The 19,226-nt window shown below is 42.4% G+C and overlaps 1 protein-coding gene across 5 annotated transcripts in view; it reads left to right on the plus strand.

Annotated features, from left to right (window-relative positions):
• Positions 1 to 18,967, plus strand: part of GGNBP2 (gametogenetin binding protein 2) — a 46,683-nt gene extending 27,716 nt beyond the window's left edge. For 2 of the 5 annotated variants that reach the window (XM_032280754.1, XM_032280758.1), the window contains 8 exons: positions 7,694 to 7,903; positions 9,277 to 9,451; positions 11,515 to 11,709; positions 14,159 to 14,309; positions 14,706 to 14,831; positions 14,913 to 15,061; positions 16,159 to 16,407; positions 18,325 to 18,967. In XM_032280754.1, the coding sequence (XP_032136645.1) occupies positions 7,694 to 7,903; positions 9,277 to 9,451; positions 11,515 to 11,709; positions 14,159 to 14,309; positions 14,706 to 14,831; positions 14,913 to 15,061; positions 16,159 to 16,407; positions 18,325 to 18,528 (1,459 nt within the window). In that variant the 3' untranslated portion in view covers positions 18,529 to 18,967. The remainder of the gene's footprint in view (positions 1 to 7,693; positions 7,904 to 9,276; positions 9,452 to 11,514; positions 11,710 to 14,158; positions 14,310 to 14,705; positions 14,832 to 14,912; positions 15,062 to 16,158; positions 16,408 to 18,324) is intronic. The other 3 variants (XM_032280756.1, XM_032280759.1, XM_032280757.1) reach the window with 2 other exon arrangements.
• The last annotated feature ends 259 nt before the right edge of the window (positions 18,968 to 19,226 follow it).

The raw sequence follows: 19,226 nt of genomic DNA on the forward strand, positions 1-19,226 counted from the left end.
CTCAACTCACTGCAACCTCTGCCTCCCAGGTTCAAGCGATTCTCCTAGCTCAGCCTCCCAAGTAGCTGGGATTACAGGCGCCCGCCACCATGCCCAGCTAATTTTTTGTATTTTTAGTAGAGACTGGGTTTTACTGTGTTGATCAGGTTGGTCTCGAACTCCTGACCTGGTGATTCACCCGCCTCGGCCTCCCAAAGTGCTGGGATTACAGGTGTAAGCCACTGCGCCTGGCTTTTTTACGGCTTATATATATACTATTTTTAACTTGCTGTTTAATTATGTTTATAGTTGTACATTCAAACTAAATTACTCAGTGTATAAAGTAGTAAAATTGGGGACTATATTTCAGTTTTATTGTTCTTTGACATTTGACCATTTAATTACCTGAAAATGTAAACTTGCTGTTTATAACCTGAAAATGTGGAATTATTTGCTATTTTTGTGTCTGTTTTTTCTCTCCTAAAGGAGAGATTTTCCGTGCATGCGTGCGTGCATATGTGTGTGTGTGTGTGTGTGTATGGTAAAAGAACACAAAATAAGGCCAGGCATGGTGGCTCACAGTTCAGCATTTTGGGAGACAGGTGGGTGGATCATTTGAGCCCAGGAGTTCAATACTAGCCTGGGCAATGTGGCAAAACCCCATCTCTACAAAGAATACAAAAATCAGCCATGTGTGGTGGCACACACCCCTAGTCCCAGCTACTCAGATGGATGAGGCAGGGAGCATTACCTGAGCCTACTAGGGAGGTTGAGACTACAGTGAGCCAAGAGTATGACAGTGTACTCCAGCCTGGGCGACAGAGTGAGACGCTGTCTCAAAAAACCACGAAACATAAATTTACCTTCTAAACAGTTTTTAAGTGCACATTACAATATTGTTAACTGTGTGCACACTGTTGTATAACAGATCTCTAGAACTTTTTCATCTCAACTAAAACTGTACCCATTGAACAACACTTTGTTTTTTTCTCCCCTAACCCCTTAGCAACCACAGTTCTACTATTTCTGAGTTTAATTATTCCATTTTATAAATGGAATCATGTAGTACTTGACTTTTTGTGATTAGCTTATTTTACTTAGCCATTATCTTAAGACATTACTTGCGTAATGTCTAAGATTCATCTATGTTGTAGCATATGACAGGATTTCCCTCTAAAAGCTGTATAATCTCATGTATATGGTGACATTTAAAAATGGGCAATGTCACAGTATATATGACATTATTTGCATTTCTTTATTGATTCATACATTGATGGACATTTAGGTTGCCCTCACATTTTGCCTGTTGTCAGTAATGCTGCAGTGAACATGAGTGTGCAAATATCTCTTCAAGATCCTGCTTTCAGTTCTTTTGGTTGTATACCCAAAAATGGGATTGCTGGATACTATGGTAGTTTTATTTTTTATTTATTTATTTTTTTGAGACGGAGTTTCACTCATGTTACCCAGGCTGGAGTGCAATGGCGCGATCTCGGCTCACCGCAACCTCCGCCTCCTGGGTTCAGGCAATTCTCCTGCCTCAGCCTACCGAATAGCTGGGATTACAGGCATGCACCACCATGCCCAGCTAATGTTTTGTATTTTTAGTAGAGACGGGGTTTCACCATGTTGACCAGGATGGTCTCGATCTCTTGACCTCGTGATCCACCCGCCTTGGCCTCCGAAAGTGCTGGGATTATAGGTTTGAGCCACCACGCCCGGCCGGTAGTTTTATTTTTATTTTGAAGAACTTCATACTGATTTTCATGGCAGCTGTACCATTTTACATTCCTGCTAACAGTGCATCAGGGTTCCCATTTCTTCACATCCTCGATAACACTTGTTATTTGTTGATGTTGATTTTTTGATAGTGGCCATTCTAATGTGTTTAAGGTGATATCTCATTGTGTTTTTGATTTTCATTTTCCTGATGATTTGTGATGTTGAGCATCTTTTCATATGCTTGCTGGCCATTTGTATATGATCTTTGGAGAAATGTCTGTTCATGCTTTGCCCATTTATTTATTTACATTTATTTATTTATTTATTTTTTGAGACGGAGTTTTGCTCTTGTTACCCAGCTGGAGTACAATGGCGCGATCTTGGCTTACTGCAACCTCCGCCTCCTGGGTTCAGGCAGTTCTCCTGCCTCAGCCTCCTGAGTAGCTGGGATTACAGGCATGCGCCACCATGCCCAGCTAATTTTTCGTATTTTTAGTAGAGATGGGGTTTCACCATGTTGACCAGGATGGTCTCGATGTCTTGACCTCGTGATCCACCCGCCTCAGCCTCCCAAAGTGCTGGGATTACAGGCGTGAGCCACCGTGCCTGGCTTTATTTACTTTTAAATTATTATTATTTTTTTTTGAGACAGGATCTTGCTCTGTTGCCCAGGCTGGAGTGCAGTGGCACAATCATACGGTTTTGCCCATTTTTAAATGGCTTTTTGTGTGTGTGTGTGTGTGTGATTGAGGTGTGTGTGTGTGTGATTGAGAATATAAAGTAGTTCTTTATATTCTGGCTATTAACCCCTTATTTGATATATGGATTGCAAATTTTTTTCCCATTCGTTGGGTTGCCTTTTTACTCTGGTGATCATCTTTGCTGCGCCGAAGTTTTTAAGTTTAATGTACAGTCATGTGCTACATGATGACATTTTGGTCAGTGATGTCATAACATATACGACAGTGGGCCCATAAGATTATAATGGAGCATACTGTGTATGGAAACCTGCTGTATGGCATTGTAGATCAATGAGAGGAAGTGACTAATATTAAGTAATGGTGCTGGGACATTTGGTTTTCCATGTAAAAAAAATATATAAATAAAAAACATATATACCAGCCGGGTGCGGTGGCTTACGCCTGAAATCCCAACACTTTGGAAGGCTGAGGCAGGTGGATCACCTGAGGTCAGGAGCTTGAGACCAGCCTGACCAACATGGAGAAACTCCATCTCTACTGAAAATACAAAATTAGCCGGGCGTGGTGGCGCATGCCTGTAATCCCAGCAACTCAGAAGGCTGAGGCAGGAGAATCACTTGAACTTGGGAGGCAGAGGTTGCGGTGAGCTGCGATGGTGCCATTGCACTTCAGCCTAGGCAACAAAAGCAAAATTTTGTCTTAAAAAGATACATACTCACACCATCTGAGTTTGTGTAAGTACACTCTGATGTTCGTTGATAAACAAAATCAACTAACATGCATTTCTCAGAATGTGTCCCGTTGTTAAGCGACACGTGACTGTAGTCTGTTTTTGTTTTTGTTGTGCATGTGTGCTTTTGGTATCATAGCCAAGAAATCATCACCCAGTCCAGTGTCATGAAGATTTTCCCTTATGTTTTTTTCTAGGAGTTTTGGTTTTCAGATGTTAACATTTAGGATTTTAATCCATTTTATGTTAATTTTTGTGTATTTTTGGCCCATATTGAAAGCTTTAGTGAAATAAAATAATTTAACATTATTTGTCAGCATTGTTGCCTCTGTTTACCAGGTGGGCTTAGAACCTCTAATTTAACACACATTTATTTTTTGTTTTAGATGGAGTTTCACTCTGTCACCCAGGGTGGAGTGCAGTGGGGTCATCTTGGGTTCGAGTGATTCTCCTGCTTAGACTCCCCAGTAGCTGAAATTACAGGGGCCAGTCATCACACCTGGCTGATTTTTGTGTTTTTAGTGGAGATGGGGTTTCACTATGTTGGCTGGGTTAGTCTCGAACTCCTGAGCTCAGGTGATGCACCCACCTCAGCCTACCAAAGTGCTGGGATTACAGATGTGAGCCACCGTGCCCAGCCCATATATTCATTTTAAGAAACATAGTTACCTACTTTTGGTCCAGCAAAATGTGTCCATGAAACAAAGACATGGCAGTAGAAGGGTAAATACTATAAGAAGTCTAGGCTGGGCAAGGTGGCTCACATCTATAATCCCAGCACTTTGGGAGGCTGAAGCGGGTGGATCACTTGAGGTCAGAAATTCAAGACCACCCGGCCAACATGGTGAACCCGGTCTTCACTAAAAACACAAAAATCAGCCTGGCGTGGTGACGGGCGCCTGTAATTCCAGCTACTGGGGAGTCTAAGGCAGTAGAATCGCATGAACCCAAGATCATCCCGCTGCACTCCACCCTGGGTGACAGAGTGAAACTGTCTTTAAAAAAAAAAGAAAAAAAAAAGTGTAAATCAGAAGTATTAATAGGAATAAGAGAAAGGTTTTTAAGCTGAGACAGATAATCAGATTTGTGTTAGAAAAATTATTTTGGTGTGAGAGATGCATCAATGCTAGGAAGTTTCTAGAAATGGGGAAGTCAGTTGAGAGGCCTAAAAAAAAAAGTGGGCCGGGTGTGGTGGTTCAAGCCTGTAATCCCAGCACTTTGGGAGGCTGAACCAGGTGGATCACCTGAGGGCAGGCATTCAAGACCAGGCTGGCCAACTTCAAAACCAGGCTGGCCAACTTGGCAATACCCTGCCTCTACTAAAAAGTACAAAACATTAGCTGGGTACACTAGTGGGCTCCTGTAATCCTAGTGACTCTGGAGGCTGAGGCATGAGAATCAACTGAACCCAGGAGGCGGAGGTTGCAGTGAGCTGACATGGTGCCACTGCACTCCAGCTTGGGCAACAGAGACTCTGTCTAAAAAAAAAAAAAAGATAGCATAGGCAACTTAAACCAAGCCAGAGGGAATTGAAAATAAGGGACCTACTGGAGAAATAAGAAAGACACAATGAATACTAGTTGGCTCTACCCTTAATGGGAGGACCTAGGGAGAAGTTGGAGTTAACTGAGCTTTCCAGCCGGGGAGACTTTGAATGGCTGTGAATGGCGATATTCTTAACAGGGAAGGGACATAGGAATATAACAGCGTTACCCTTGGACAGTGAGTTTAAGGTGTTGCCTATTGGACATCTGTCATGTCTCGCCACTTTTCAATATGAGTCTGGCCCTCAGGCAATAGCAGAGACTTGAACGGAGCTGTAGAGTCACAAATTGTCTTTATAGACAGGTTAGTTGAAGCAATAGGCATAGATGAGCTCATTTGGTAGATGAATTTAGAGATTAAAAGTTCCTTGTTTCACCTAATAAATCTTCTTAGCCAGTTATTATTATTGTGAGCCTGGCTTTTTCACCAGACCAAGTTCTTCTTGTTCAAGGAATTCAAAGATAAAGAAACCAGGCTGCAATTCTTTCTGATTGATGTTTGGTTTCTAAAAGAAATTTTCTTCCTTCTCTAATTCACAAACTCTTCTATACTTTTGTCACATTATATACACTTAAGTTGAAACCAGTTTCTATGTATGTGATGTTTATATTATGTTATTAAGAAATAGACATTTTTTGGAAGAAAGAATTTGGCATTTTGGAAATAATCAGTAAATTAAAAAATACATGCACCACTTTCCCATTCTTCTCCCCCCCTCAACCCCTAACCCTGTCCTCAAATGCTTAGCTAGTGAAATATTAAAATGTTGTAATAGAAATTGGAGTCAAGGTCTACTGGCTGAAGAGACCATCTATTTTCAGATGGAAGGAGAGAGAACAAACAATCAAGAATCATTGGTTTGTTGCCTCTGTTGTTTTATTTCTGACCTGTGCATACAGCTTTTGAAGTAGAGATATGCTAGTTCTTGGCAACTGATACTTTCTGGGCATGCATTTTATGAAATAATAGGTATGTATCTGCCTCATTGTTTTAGGCCATGTGTTTATCTAGTTAAAAAAATCATTGGCAAATGAAGATCTGTCTGAATTCATGTAAACCCTAAGTTTTTATTTACCTTAACATTCATGTGTTTTAAATGTGTGTATGGAGGTTTAAAAAAAAATACTGTAGAAGCAGCAGCTTCTCTGCTCCTTCTGGAATCTCTCCCTGGTTCAGCCCGCCTGCCTCCACCATGTCCATCAGGGTGACCCAGAAGTCCTACAGGGTGTCCACCTCTGGCCCCCGGCCTTCAGCAGCCACTCCTTCACGAGTGGGCCCAGTGCCCGCTCAAGCTCCTCGAGCTTCTCCCGAGTGAGCAGCACTGGCTTCCGTGGTGGCCTGGGTGCAGTCTATGCGGGGGCCAGCGGCATAGGCATGGGAGGCATCACCGCCGTCACCATCAATCATCACCTGCTGAATCCCATTAAGCTGGACATGGACCCCAACATCCAGGCCGTGCGTACCCAGGAGAAGGAGCAGATCAAGACCCTCAACAAGAAGTTTGCTTCCTTCATCGACAAGGTGCGGTTCCTGGAGCAGCAGAACAAGATGCTGGAGACCAAGTGGAGCCTCCTGCAGCAGCAGAAAATGGCTCGGGGCAACATGGACAACATGTTTGAGAGCTCCATCAACAACCTGAGGCGGCAGCTGGAGACTCTGGGCCAGGAGAAGCTGAAGCTGGAGGCAGAGCTTGGCAACATGCAGGGGCTGGTGGAGGACTTCAAGAACAAGTATGAGGAAGAGATCAATAAGCGTACAGAGATGGAGAATGAATTTGTCCTCATCAAGAAGGATGTGGATGAAGCTTACATGAACAAGGTAGAGCTGGAGTCTCGCCTGGAAGGACTGACTGACGAGATCAACTTCCTCAGGCAGCTGTATGAAGAGGAGATCCGGGAGCTGCAGTCCCAGATCTCCGACATGTCTGTGGTGCTGTCCATGGACAACAGCCGCTCCCTGGACATGAATAGCATCATCGCTGAGGTCAAGGCGCAGTACGAGCAGATTGCCAATCGCAGCCGGGCTGAGGCAGAGAGCGTATACCAGATCAAGTATGAGGAGCTGCAGAAGCTGGCTGGGAAGCACGGGGATGACTTGTGGCGTACGACGACTGAGATCTCCAAGATGAACTGGAACATCAGCCGGCTCCAGGCCGAGATCGAGGGCCTCAAAGGCCAGAGGGCTTCTCTGGAGGCCGCCATTTTAGATGCGGAGCATCACAGGGAGCAGGCACTCAAGGATGCTCGTGCCAAGCAGCAGCAGCTGGGGAAGCCCTGCAGAAGGCCAAGCAGGACATGGCACAGCAGCTGCGTGACTACCAGGAGCTGATGAATGTCAAACTGGCCCTGGACATCGAGATCGCCACCTACCGCAAGCTACTGGAGGGCGAGGAGAGCCGGCTGGAGTCTGGGATGCAGATCATGAGTATCCACACGAAGACCATCAGCAGCTATGCAGGTGGTCTGAGCTCTGCCTATGGGGGCCTCACAAGCCCCGGCCTCAGCTACGGCCTGGGCTCCAGCTTTGGCTCTGGCGCAGGCTCCACCTTCAGCCGCACCAGCTCCATCAAGGCCGTGGTTGTGAAGAAGATTGAGACCCGCGATGGGAGGCTGGTGTCTGAGTCCTCTGATGTCCTGCCCAAGTGAGCAGCTGCAACAGCCCCTCCCAGCCTGCCCCTCCTGAGGCTGCCCCAGAGCCCGGGAGGGAGGTTGCTGTGCAGGGGAGCACAGGGAACGGGAGACCCACCCCACGCTCAGCCCTAGCCCTCAGCCCACCTGCGGGGAGTTTACTGCCTGGGGACCTCCCTTGCCCATGCCTCCAGCTGCAAAACAATTCAATTGGCTTTTTTTTTTTTTTTTTTTGGTCCAAAATAAAATCTCAGCTAGCTCGTAAAAAACAAACAAACAAACAAAAATACTGTAGATGGGAGAGAGTGCTATCATCTAGTACACTGTTAAATGCCACATGAAATAATTGCACAGCCAGTTCTTAATTTTGAGGCTTTTCTTTTTAACAGGTTTTGCACTGATTGCAAAAATAAAGTTCTCCGAGCATACAACATCCTTATTGGTGAACTTGATTGCAGCAAAGAAAAGGGCTACTGTGCTGCACTTTATGAAGGCTTGCGGTGCTGTCCACATGAACGACACATACATGTTTGCTGTGAAACAGACTTCATTGCTCACCTTTTGGGTCGTGCTGAGCCAGAGTTCGCAGGAGGGTATGAGTATGTAATTTGCTAGAATGGGCTATCTAGCGCTTTGCTTCATTTTATTACTGAAAATTTATTTTCATCACCTTCTGCCTCAGTACGTATGATGTATGTATAAATTAAGGTATGCCTGTAAAGATTTTGTTTCTCTTTAAAGTGTGCATTTTTTTCCTCTTTTTATTTTTTTGAGATGGAGTCTCGCTCTGTCGTCCAGGCTGGAGTGCAGTGGTGTGATCTCGGCCTACTGCAATCTCCACCTCCCGGGTTCAAGCGATTCTCCTGCCTCAGCCTCCTGAGTGGTTGGGACTATAGGCGGCTGCCACCATGCCTGGCTAATTTTTTGTATTTTTAGTAGAGACAAGGTTTCACTGTGTTAGCCAGGATGGTCACGATCTCCTGACCTCATGATCTGTCCACCTCGGCCTCCGAAAGTACTGGGATTACAGGTGTGAGCCACCACACCCAGCCCTAAAGTATGTATTTTTTAATTGACTGAAAATAGGGAAAAATTGTTCCCTGGTGTTTGGTTCAGTCCTCTGCTACTTCTTGCTTGAAGGGAGGCAGGCTTTTTTGCTTTCATTGTTACAGACATCATTTTCACTTGAAAATGATTAGAAGGGATTTTTCTCTATCCATGCATTATTGTGTGTAAATTTTATTCACAATAATGGTTTCTGCATAAGTGAGATCTTTGCAGTAGGGGGTTAAGAGATGCCTTATTGAATGTAATTCATGAACTGTGTATATTATATTATTGTTACTATATAGAAACCTAAAGTTTTATCTCTGACTTTGTTGTAAAAATAAAATCAGATGATGTTCATAGAATAAGTCAAATCCATTTCCTTTTATTTTTAGGATATCAATCCTCATTTGAGTGCCTACTTTCTGCTAGGCATTTTAGAATACAGAGGCCTTTTTTTTATCACCAGTGTTCTGTGAACACTTGTAAAGACTGGCCTGGAGGATTCTTGCCCACGATTGAATCACTTTGGCATTGCCTTTCTCCATTCCCCCTCAAAACAAAAAACCAAATGAAGGAAAAAATGTTTTTCTGTAATTGGAAAGTGAAAGGAACTATTATGTCTGCTATGAGCTGGACACTTCTATGTGATTGCCCTGTGCCTTAAACCCATCTCTTTAGAGGCAGTTCCTGAATTACCTTATTTTTAGCAATACGAGGACCAAGTTGTACTTGCATGTGTATTTCTCATTGGTTGTAGACATGCGTGCCTGTGTATTTACATATACAGTGAGTGTAAACATATAACTGTCTTGTTATTAGATAAGCAAATTGTGTTTAAAGCCTAAACTTGTAGCTGTGTTATCCATCTTTTACTGCTTCATTTAAAGGTACTAGGAATTAATGTGTGATTATTCTCTTATAGACGAAGAGAAAGGCATGCAAAGACAATAGATATAGCTCAAGAAGAAGTTCTGACCTGCTTGGGAATTCATCTTTATGAAAGACTGCATCGAATCTGGCAAAAACTCCGGGCAGAAGAGCAGACATGGCAGATGCTTTTCTATCTTGGTGTTGATGCTTTACGCAAGAGTTTTGAGGTAAGAACAGTGTCTGAGATTGCTTAGTCACGTTATTGGACTGAATCTTAATGTAAGCCACCAGCGCCTCAAAGGGCTGTGATCCATCACTGATAGAGTTTGATGGCTTTGGCTGGATATTGTTACATGGCTTTGGGTTGGAGCAGGGGGGTGATCTGGGGAACTGGGATTTAGAAGAAGTTGCTGGATTAAAAAAAAAATTTTTTTTTTTTTTGCGACGGAGTCTTGTTCTGTCACCAGGCTGGAGTGCAGTCAGGTGATCTTGGCTCACTGCTACCTCAACCTCACAAGTAGCTAGGACTGCAGGTGCACGCCACCACACCCAGCTAATGTTTTTGTATTTTTAGTAGACATGGGGTTTCATCATGTTGGCCAGGATAGTCTCAATCTTTTGACCTCGTGATTTGCCCATCTCGGCTTCCCAAAGTGTATTACAGGTGTGAGCCACTGTGCTTGGCCAAAAATTTTTTAAGCCTGCTACTTGGCCAGCCTTGATTTTTAGATGTTCTCATATAGTGGAAAACTGAAGATGACTAACAAGATGCTGCTATGAAACATAACTAGTGAGGCTGGGCGTGGTGGCTCATGTCTATAATCCCAGCACTTTGGGAGGCCGAGGCAGGCAAATCACCCGAGGTCAGGAGTTCAAGACTGTCTCTACTAAAAATATAAAAATTAGCCAGGCATGGTGGCATGTGCCTGTAGTCCCTGCCACTTGGGAGGCTGAGACAGGAGAATCGCTTGAACCCGCGAGGCAGAGGTTGCAGTGAGCCAAGATCACGCCATTGCACTCTAGCCTGGGCAACAAGAGCAAAACTCCATCTCAAAGAAACACAACTAGTGAAAAGTTAAATGCAGCCAAAAATGAAGAAACTTAAAAACCTTTGATAAGTTACATTTTGCCTACTAATGTGCAATAGAATGAAGTAAATGCTGTGTGAATGCCATAATATAAGAATTAATTTTTAGAAGCACACGGAGGGTACTTTGTAATGCAAGTATTGGGTTTAGTTCTTGTAAATTGGTAGCTTTTTAAAAAAATAATCTATAGAACATACATATTTGGCTAGTAAATATTTTGTATATACTAGAGCGCAGTTGTAACCCTTTAACTGAGTTGTTGGTCCCACATGAGAATAGGATGAAATCTATAAATTCCAGAATTCTAGAAGTCCATCGATGAACTTTAAGTACCTGGTTCTGAAGAGTGTGAGGAAGTTTGTAGTAGTTGGTGAACACACTTATTCTCTTTTTTTTTTGATAGTCTTGCTCTGTCTCCCAGGCTGGAGTGCACCTGCGCGATCTCGGCTCACTGCAACTTCCATCTCCTGGGTTCAAGCAATTCTCCTTCCTCAGTCTCCTGAGTAGCTGAGATTACAGGTGCACCCCACCACGCCTGGCTGATTTTTGTATTTTTAGTAGAGATGGTGTTTTACCATGTTGGTCAGGCCCGTCTCAAACTCCTGACCTCGTGATCCTCCTGCCTCGGCCTCCCAAAGTGCTGGGATTGTAGGTGTGAGCCACTATGTCCAGCCCTTAATCTTTTTCTCTTTGTATTTTTGTGCCTTCAGAGATTAGATCATGTAATCAGGTTAAATAGTTTTTTCATTATGTGAGGAAATGGTATGTTTACTTTTGCTGTATTAAAATTCTGAAATTTAGGCCAGTTATGGTGGCTCACACCTATAATCCCAGCATTTTGGGAGGCCAAGGCAGGTGGATCACTTGAGGCCAGGAGTTCAGGATTAGCTTGGTCATCATGGCAAAACCCTATCTCTACTAAAAATACAAAAATCAACCGGTGTGGTGGCACGCATCTGTGGTCCTACCTACTCAGGAGGCTGAGGCAGGAAAATGGCTTGAACCCAGGTGGTGGAGGTTGCAGTGAGCTGAGACAGTGCCATTGCACTCCAACCTGGGCGACACAGCAAGACTGTCTCAAAAAAAATAAAAAGTCTGAAATTTAAAACTAGAATGTTGCTGGTTTGGAATAGGAGTGTGTGTATTACCATAGAAAACAAAAGAAGTTCTGACCAATACCCTCAACCTTGTTTTTATAATAGATGACCGTGGAAAAAGTACAGGGTATTAGCAGATTGGAACAACTTTGTGAGGAATTTTCAGAAGAGGAACGAGTAAGAGAACTCAAGCAAGAAAAGAAACGCCAAAAACGGAAGAATAGACGAAAAAATAAGTGTGTGTGTGATATTCCTACTCCCTTACAAACAGCAGAAGAAAAGGAAGTAAGCCAAGAGAAGGTAATATTTCTTAATATCAAGTCTTTTTTGAGACAGAGTTTTGCTCTTGTTGCCCAGTCTGGAGTGCAGTGGTGCAATCTCGGCTCACCACAACCTCCGCCTCCCGGGTTCAAGTGATTCTCCTGCCTCAGCCTCCTGAGTAGCTGGGATTACAGGCAGGTGCTACCACGCCCGGCTAATTTTTTATTTTTAGTAATTACAGGGTTTCTCCATGTTGATCAGGCTGGTCCCGAGCTCCCGACCTCACGTGATCTGCCCCGCCTTGGCTTCCCGAGGTGCTGGGATTATAGGTGTGAGCCACTGCGCCTGGCCAATATCAACTCTTTTTTTTTGTTTAAGATGGGGTTTCACCATGATGGCTAGGCTGGTCTTAACTCCTGACCTCAGGTGATCCACCCACCTCAGCCTCCCAAAGTGCTAGGATTACAGGCGTGAGCCACAGCGCCTGGCCAAATATCAGCTCTTAAGTGTGTTGATATTGCTTTTAGATAGAAGTACAGGCTAGTTATGGTGGCTCATGCCTATATTCCCAGCACTTTGGGAGGCCCAGGCTGGAGGAGCCCAGGAGTTTGAGACCAGCCTGGGCAACATAATGAGATCCCTGTCTCTCTCTCTCTCTCTCTCTTTTTTTTTTTTTTAAATTAGAGACGAAGTTTTACTCTGTTGGCCTGGATGGTCTCAAACTCCTGACTGTGATCCTCCTTCCCCGGCCTCCCAAAGTGCTGGGATTACAGGTGTGAGCCACTGTACCTGGCCTAAGCTAGATTCTTGTATCTGCTTCTGCATTAAATCTATTTCCATTTATTGGTTTGGTTGAAGCATAGGAAGAAAGTCTAGTCACACAGATATATATATATGGTAGGAAAAGGGAGCAGTATTATTTTATTTTATTTTGGAGACAGAGTCTGTCATCTATGCTGGATTGCAATGGCATGATCTTGGCTCACTGCAACCTCCGCCTTCTGGATTCAGGCAATTCTCCTCCCTCAGCCTCCTGAGTAGCAGGGACTACAGGCGCCTACCAACATAGTTGGCTAATTTTTTTTGTATTTATAGTAGAGATGGGTTTTGCCATGTTGCCCAGGCTGGTTTCGAGCTCCTGAGCTTAGGCAGTCTGCCTACTTCAGCCTCTCAAAGTGCTAGGATTACAGGAGTGAGCCACTGCACCTGGCTGGGAACAGTATTTTAGTATAAACCTTTTCAGCTAGTTGTGGATATTCTTCGATTCTACACTTTGACCAGTGGTAGCTTCTAAAAGATTGATTGCAGTGTGGAATCTCACATCTTATCAATGACCTTCTGTACTCTGTTAAATTAGAATCCATTGGACTATATTGGACTTTGAATAGCTTTTACTCATGCATTGTTTTCGTAACATCATGCATTGGAATTTTATTTCAAAGATACTGGTTCACTGAGTTATGCAGGTCAGAAAAGTCCAAGTATTAGGAAGCTTCAAGTTCATAGTACTGTTGGTTGCAAGGCCAAAATTCTGATTGTTGTTTCAAAGTTTGAATTTTATCATTGATAACAGTTATTGTTTCCCTTGAATTAACTGACTTCATTCATTTTTGAGAAAATGCCTGCTAAATATCCAAGTCTGAATAACCATAGTTTGTCTCTCGTTCTTTCAAGTGAACTTGATGTTCCAGGAAAAAAACTTCAGCTTGCAATTCAAAAAGTTGCACAAGTATGTTTCCTTGAGACAGCTGCAACAGAAGTGCTTTAAGCATACTTCCCGTTTATCACATAGACTATTAAAAAGATTTCTGTTGGCAGGATGTGGTGGCTCATGCCTGTAATTCTAGCACTTTTGGGAAGCTGTGGCAGATGGATTGCTTGAGGTCAGGAATTCAAGACTAGCCTGGGCAACATAACGAAACCCCATCTTTACAAAGGAATACAAAAATTAGGTGTTGTGGCACGCTCCTGTAGTCCTAGTTACTTCAGAAGTGGAGGCAGGAGGATTGCTTGAGCCCAGGAGTTTGAGGCAGCAGTAAGCCATGATTGTACCACTGTATTCTAGCCTAGGTGACAGAGGGAGACCCTACACACAAAAAAAAAAAAAGGAAAAAGTGTATGTATTCATGGTTGATTTCTAATACAATTAATATTTTTGCAGATTCCTGAAAGACATTCATAAGTGAAATATCTGTTGTCGTGTGAGTGCCTGACAATTAAAGAATACAGTGACTCTTAGTACATTTTGGTTGCCACTGTCTTGATTTGTGCTAAGGACTAAAACCTTTACCCACCATTGCTTTTTTACTGTCAGTGTAAGTGTCAGTACAGTGAAAATGCCTTAATATCTTAGTATTATGAAAGTGTCAGTACAGTGAAAATGCCATACTATCTTAGTATTATGATGAAAATAGTTTTGACCTAGGGAATAAAGTGTAGCTGTTATGGAGTAAAGCTTTTTACTGTTTCTTAATGTTGATCCTTAAAGGAAACAGACTTCATAGAAAATAGCAGCTGCAAAGCCTGTGGCAGCACTGAAGATGGTAATACTTGTGTAGAAGTAATTGTTACCAATGAAAATACGTCATGTACCTGTCCTAGCAGTGGCAATCTTTTGGGGTCCCCTAAAATAAAGAAAGGTAAGTAAATAATTTCTTTTTAAAATCAACTTTTAACTCCTCTGTTTTTTCTTACTGTTAAATGTAAGAGCTTTTAGAGATTCTGTGAGCTAGAAATTTAAAACTGCTTTATAGCTCCAGGAGTTTAATATAATTTAGTCAGATACTTAATGTTTCCTTTTTCTTTATGTTCTTTGACGTATTTTTTTTGACAAAACCAAAAAAAATGGTAAATTCCTAATCATATTTTCGTTATTTAATTTGCTTTCTACTTAAAAAAAAATCCTTCATTGGAAATGTTCTACTTTAAATAAACCATTGATTATGAGATTTTTCTGTGGTCCCCAGTGGGTTCACTCTTTGTCCTAATAGGCTTATTGGTATGTTAATTGTAACTCTCATTTGATTTATTCTCAGGCTTATCTCCACACTGTAATGGTAGTGATTGTGGATATTCATCTAGCATGGAAGGGAGTGAAACAGGTTCTCGGGAGGGTTCGGATGTTGCCTGCACTGAAGGCATTTGTAATCATGATGAACACGGTAGGCTCACATTAAGTTTCCCGGTTATTTCTACTATATGGCTGACTTAAGAGCATAAGTAAGGATTATTGATTTCTGCAGGTGATGACTCCTGTGTTCATCACTGTGAAGACAAAGAGGATGATGGTGATAGTTGTGTTGAATGTTGGGCAAATTCTGAAGAGAACAACACAAAAGGAAAAAATAAAAAGAAGAAAAAGAAAAGCAAGACGTTGAAATGTGATGAACATGTAAGTGTTGCAACTTGTAATTCTTAAACCTTTGCTCTTGAGAGAACACGCGTGTTCCTTGGAGTGGCATATGTGCAGCTTAGCTGCTAGGATTTACTTTTTTTAGAATGAGTACTTTATGCAGTTCCATTGGTTGCTTATCTTGTGAGAGTGTGTGTTGTGGGGAGAGAGAGATGTGGTTGTTTGTCCAACAGTCCTTGTGAGTCATAAATTCACTTCTTTTTATTCTTTTAAATTTGTAAGCTATGTGATCTTAAAACAATTGGTTTAGTCCCTATCATATTAAATTCTATGAAGGTGAAGTGAGTGTATATTGGCAGGTGCAGCATAGTGTCTAGTGCGTAGTAACTGCCTAATAAATGAATGCCAGCTACTGCTATTACTCAGTATTCCTTCTAAAGGTTTAATACAATGTCAGGATTTTTTTATTTTCTTTTTTTATTTTTTTAGATGAAGTCTTACTCTGTCGCCCATGCTAGAGTGCAGTGGTGTAATCTTGGCTCACTGCAACTTCTGCCTCCCAGGTTCAAGCGATTCTCCTGCCTCAGCTTCCCGAGTAGCTGGGATTAGAGGCGCAAGCCACCATCGCTGGCTAATTTTTGTGTTTTTAGTAGAGACGGGGTTTCACCATGTTGGTCAGGCTGGTCTCAAGCTCCTGAACCCAGGTGATTCGTCCGCCTCAGCCTCCCAAAGTGCTGGGATTACAGGAGTGAGCTACCTCGTATGGCTTTTTTTTTTTTTTTTTTTTAAATAACGGCTGACCGGGTGTGGTGGTTCATGCCTGTAATTCCAGCACTTTGGGAGGCCAAGGTGGGCTAATCACCTGAGTTCAGGAGTTTGAGACCAGCCTGACCAACATGGAGAAACCCCATCACTACTAAAAATACAAAAAATTAGCTGGGTGTGGTGGCGCATGCCTGTAATCCCAGCTACTCGAGAGGCTGAGGCAGGATAATTGCTTGAACCTGGGAGGCAGAGGTTGCAGTGAGCCTGGCAACTCCAGCCTGGGCAATAAAAGCAAAACTTGGTCTCCAAAAAAGAATAACTGCTATTATTTCATGCCTTTTAACCTGTGAAATCTTTTGCTGTGGTATCAGATCCAGAAGCTTGGAAGCTGTATTACAGATCCAGGTAATCGAGAGACCTCAGGAAATACCATGCACACAGTGTTTCACCGTGACAAGACCAAAGATGCACATCCTGAAAGCTGTTGCAGCTCTGAAAAGGGTGGGCAGCCACTGCCTTGGTTTGAGCATAGAAAAAATGTACCACAGCTTGCAGAATCTACAGAAACATTGTTTGGTCCCGATTCCGGAAAAGGTGCCAAGAGCTTAGTTGAACTCCTTGTAAGTATTCCATGAGGTCTTATTGTACATCATTGTTCAGGAATGGGGTGAATGTGGGAGGGAATAGTATTTGAGGGCTTAAGGTAGGTAGTGGAAGGAAGCTTTTAAGAAATTAAGGGGGCCAGGCTTAGTGTCTCATACCTGTAATCCCATCACTTTGGGAGGCTGAGGCAGGCAGATCACAAGGGATGGAGACCAGCCTGGCCAATATGGTGAAACCCTATCTCTACTAAAAATAAAAAATTAGCCAAGCATGGTGGCATGCCTATAGTCCCAGCTACTTGGGAGGCTGAGGCAGGAGAATCTCTTCAACCTGAGATGTGTAGGTTGCAGTGAGCCAAGATTGCACTACTGCACTCCAGCCTGGCAACAGAACAAGACTCTGTCTCAAAAAAAAAAAAAAAAAAAAAGGAAATTAAGCATAGTGTTTCCTTATTCTTTGGGGACTTCATTTCTGCCCTTCCACTTATGGTTTTTTTTTTTTTTTTTTTTTTGAGGCGGAGTTTCGCTCTTGTTACCCAGGCTGGAGTGCAATGGCGCGATCTCGGCTCACCGCAACCTCCGCCTCCTGGGTTCAGGCAATTCTCCTGCCTCAGCCTCCTTAGTAGCTGGGATTACAGGCACGTGCCACCATGCCCAGCTAATTTTTTGTATTTTTTTAGTAGAGACGGGGTTTCACCATGTTGACCAGGATGGTCTTGATCTCTTGACCTCGTGATCCACCCGCCTCGGCCTCCCAAAGTGCTGGGATTACAGGCTTGAGCCACCGCGCCTGGCCCCACTTATGGTTTATACAACTACTCTGGAACACGTTTTCATGGCCGCCTCTTTCTCAGTAGAAAATGTTACAGGAACTCCTTGAGTTACAGTTGGGGTTACATTCCAGTAAACCCATTATAACTCATAAATATTGCTGAGTTTAAAATACATTCACCCCAATAAACCCAGTGTAAAGTAAAAAAAAAATTCCGAGTGCAACCATTTTAAGTGAGGACTGTCTGTAGTTGGGAGAAAAGATAGAGGTAGCATTTTGTTCAGCAGTCTGCCTCTTTGAAGCAGGTTACTATAAGCAAACCTGGCCTTTCTGATTGGCAATTTATGGTAGCCACCCTTCCAGACCAGAAAGAATATACTTTCTGAACTAGCATATACTATGCTTTCTTTTAGGTGTCATGTAGGATAAGACTCCAATTCCTGAGACATTTTACCTGTTTCCAACTGATCCAGTGCATAGTGTAGGTAGCCATTGGAGGAGGGGAAAAGGGAGAAGAGTGGTGTTTTTTCCATTAGAGTCCTGATGACACCAAATCCTTTGGAATACTAGTTTTTTATTTTTGAGGAATCTCGCTCTGTCGCCCAGGCTAGACTGCAGTGGTGCAGTCTTGGCTCACTGCGGCCTCTGTCTCCGGGGGTCAAGTGATTCTCATGCCTCAGCCTCCCAAAGTGCTGGGATTACAGGTGTGAGCCACTGCCAGTATAAGTTTAATGTTTAAAAAGTTTTAATGGTTGTAAAAGTTTAATGGTGATGCTGTGTAACTTATTTCTTAAGTTAAAAATGGTTGTCTTTTACTTAGTTTGTAAATGTTTATTAGAGATGGATGTTTCATGGTAGGGCTAGCTAGAGATAAGTCTAGCTACTTAAAATGTGGTGTAACTAGTTGTAACATCTTTATTTTTTTAAGGCCAAGGTATGATGGTAGTTTGCTAGGCTCATAGGCTTCTAGGAGAAATTATAGATTCCAGGTACTTTGTTAGACAAATGACATGATGCTTATTCTGCAAACACTCCACTTAAAGGCTTTATGTGACTGAACTGAAACTAAAAAGCTAGACTACTTTAATTTTTAGCTGTCCGCCTCCATCACATAGCATTTTGCATTCTTAAGTCATAGTCTTAACCACTGCTTTAATTTACAGGATGAGTCTGAATGTACTTCAGATGAGGAAATCTTTATCTCACAAGATGAAATACAGTCATTTATGGCTAATAACCAGTCTTTCTACAGCAATAGAGAACAATACCGACAGCATCTGAAGGAGAAATTTAATAAATACTGCCGCTTAAATGATCACAAGAGGCCCATTTGTAGTGGCTGGTTGACAACAGCTGGAGCAAATTAAATAAATAAAATAGCTCTGTCTTTCAATGAAACACTCATGATGACTACTGCGCCTTCTCTTTTGAAAAACTCTTAATTTAGTGACTTAAACGGCAAAATTTTATCTTAAATGTGATTCTTTCTTGTTTTGGGAGACGGTGGAGGTATCCTCATTAGTTTGTTCTTTCTTCAGGCTTGTGTCTTTAGTTGCGTGGCTGCACAGGCCTGCCATATGATTTAAGCCATCTCTTTTCATTAAATGTTTCTCTTCCTGTGAGACTTACTAAAGCAACTTAGTGGCAAAAAGTAATGTTGTACTTATAATTCTGTACAGAAATGACAATGAGCTGAATATATGGTTTTACAAAGTAGACATCCACTTGCGAAATGTTTGGATGTAATGTTAAAGCGCAATGTGCAAAATTTAAAATAAAGAATATTTATTAATATGCACAGTAAAATTTGGTGTACATGTTTCTACTTGATGTGTGGCAGTACTTTAGTATTTGCCACTTGTCGACTTGGTGCTTGGTTGGCTAGTGTTGATGGTAGGAAAAGGATGAGACAGAGATACAGATTGTTGAAGACAAAATTCTTCCTTTGATGAGAATTGACAACCGAGTAAAGCAGTTTCCAGTCTTTTTTGTTTGAAGAGATAAATTTGCTGCAATACCTTTCAATACTTGCTAGAACATTACTTTCCCATGAGACTTTTAATTG

This window comes from Sapajus apella, unplaced genomic scaffold (assembly GCF_009761245.1).
Source record: "Sapajus apella isolate SASKATOON/1434 unplaced genomic scaffold, GSC_monkey_1.0 scaffold12, whole genome shotgun sequence".
Classification (NCBI taxonomy): domain Eukaryota; kingdom Metazoa; phylum Chordata; class Mammalia; order Primates; family Cebidae; genus Sapajus; species Sapajus apella.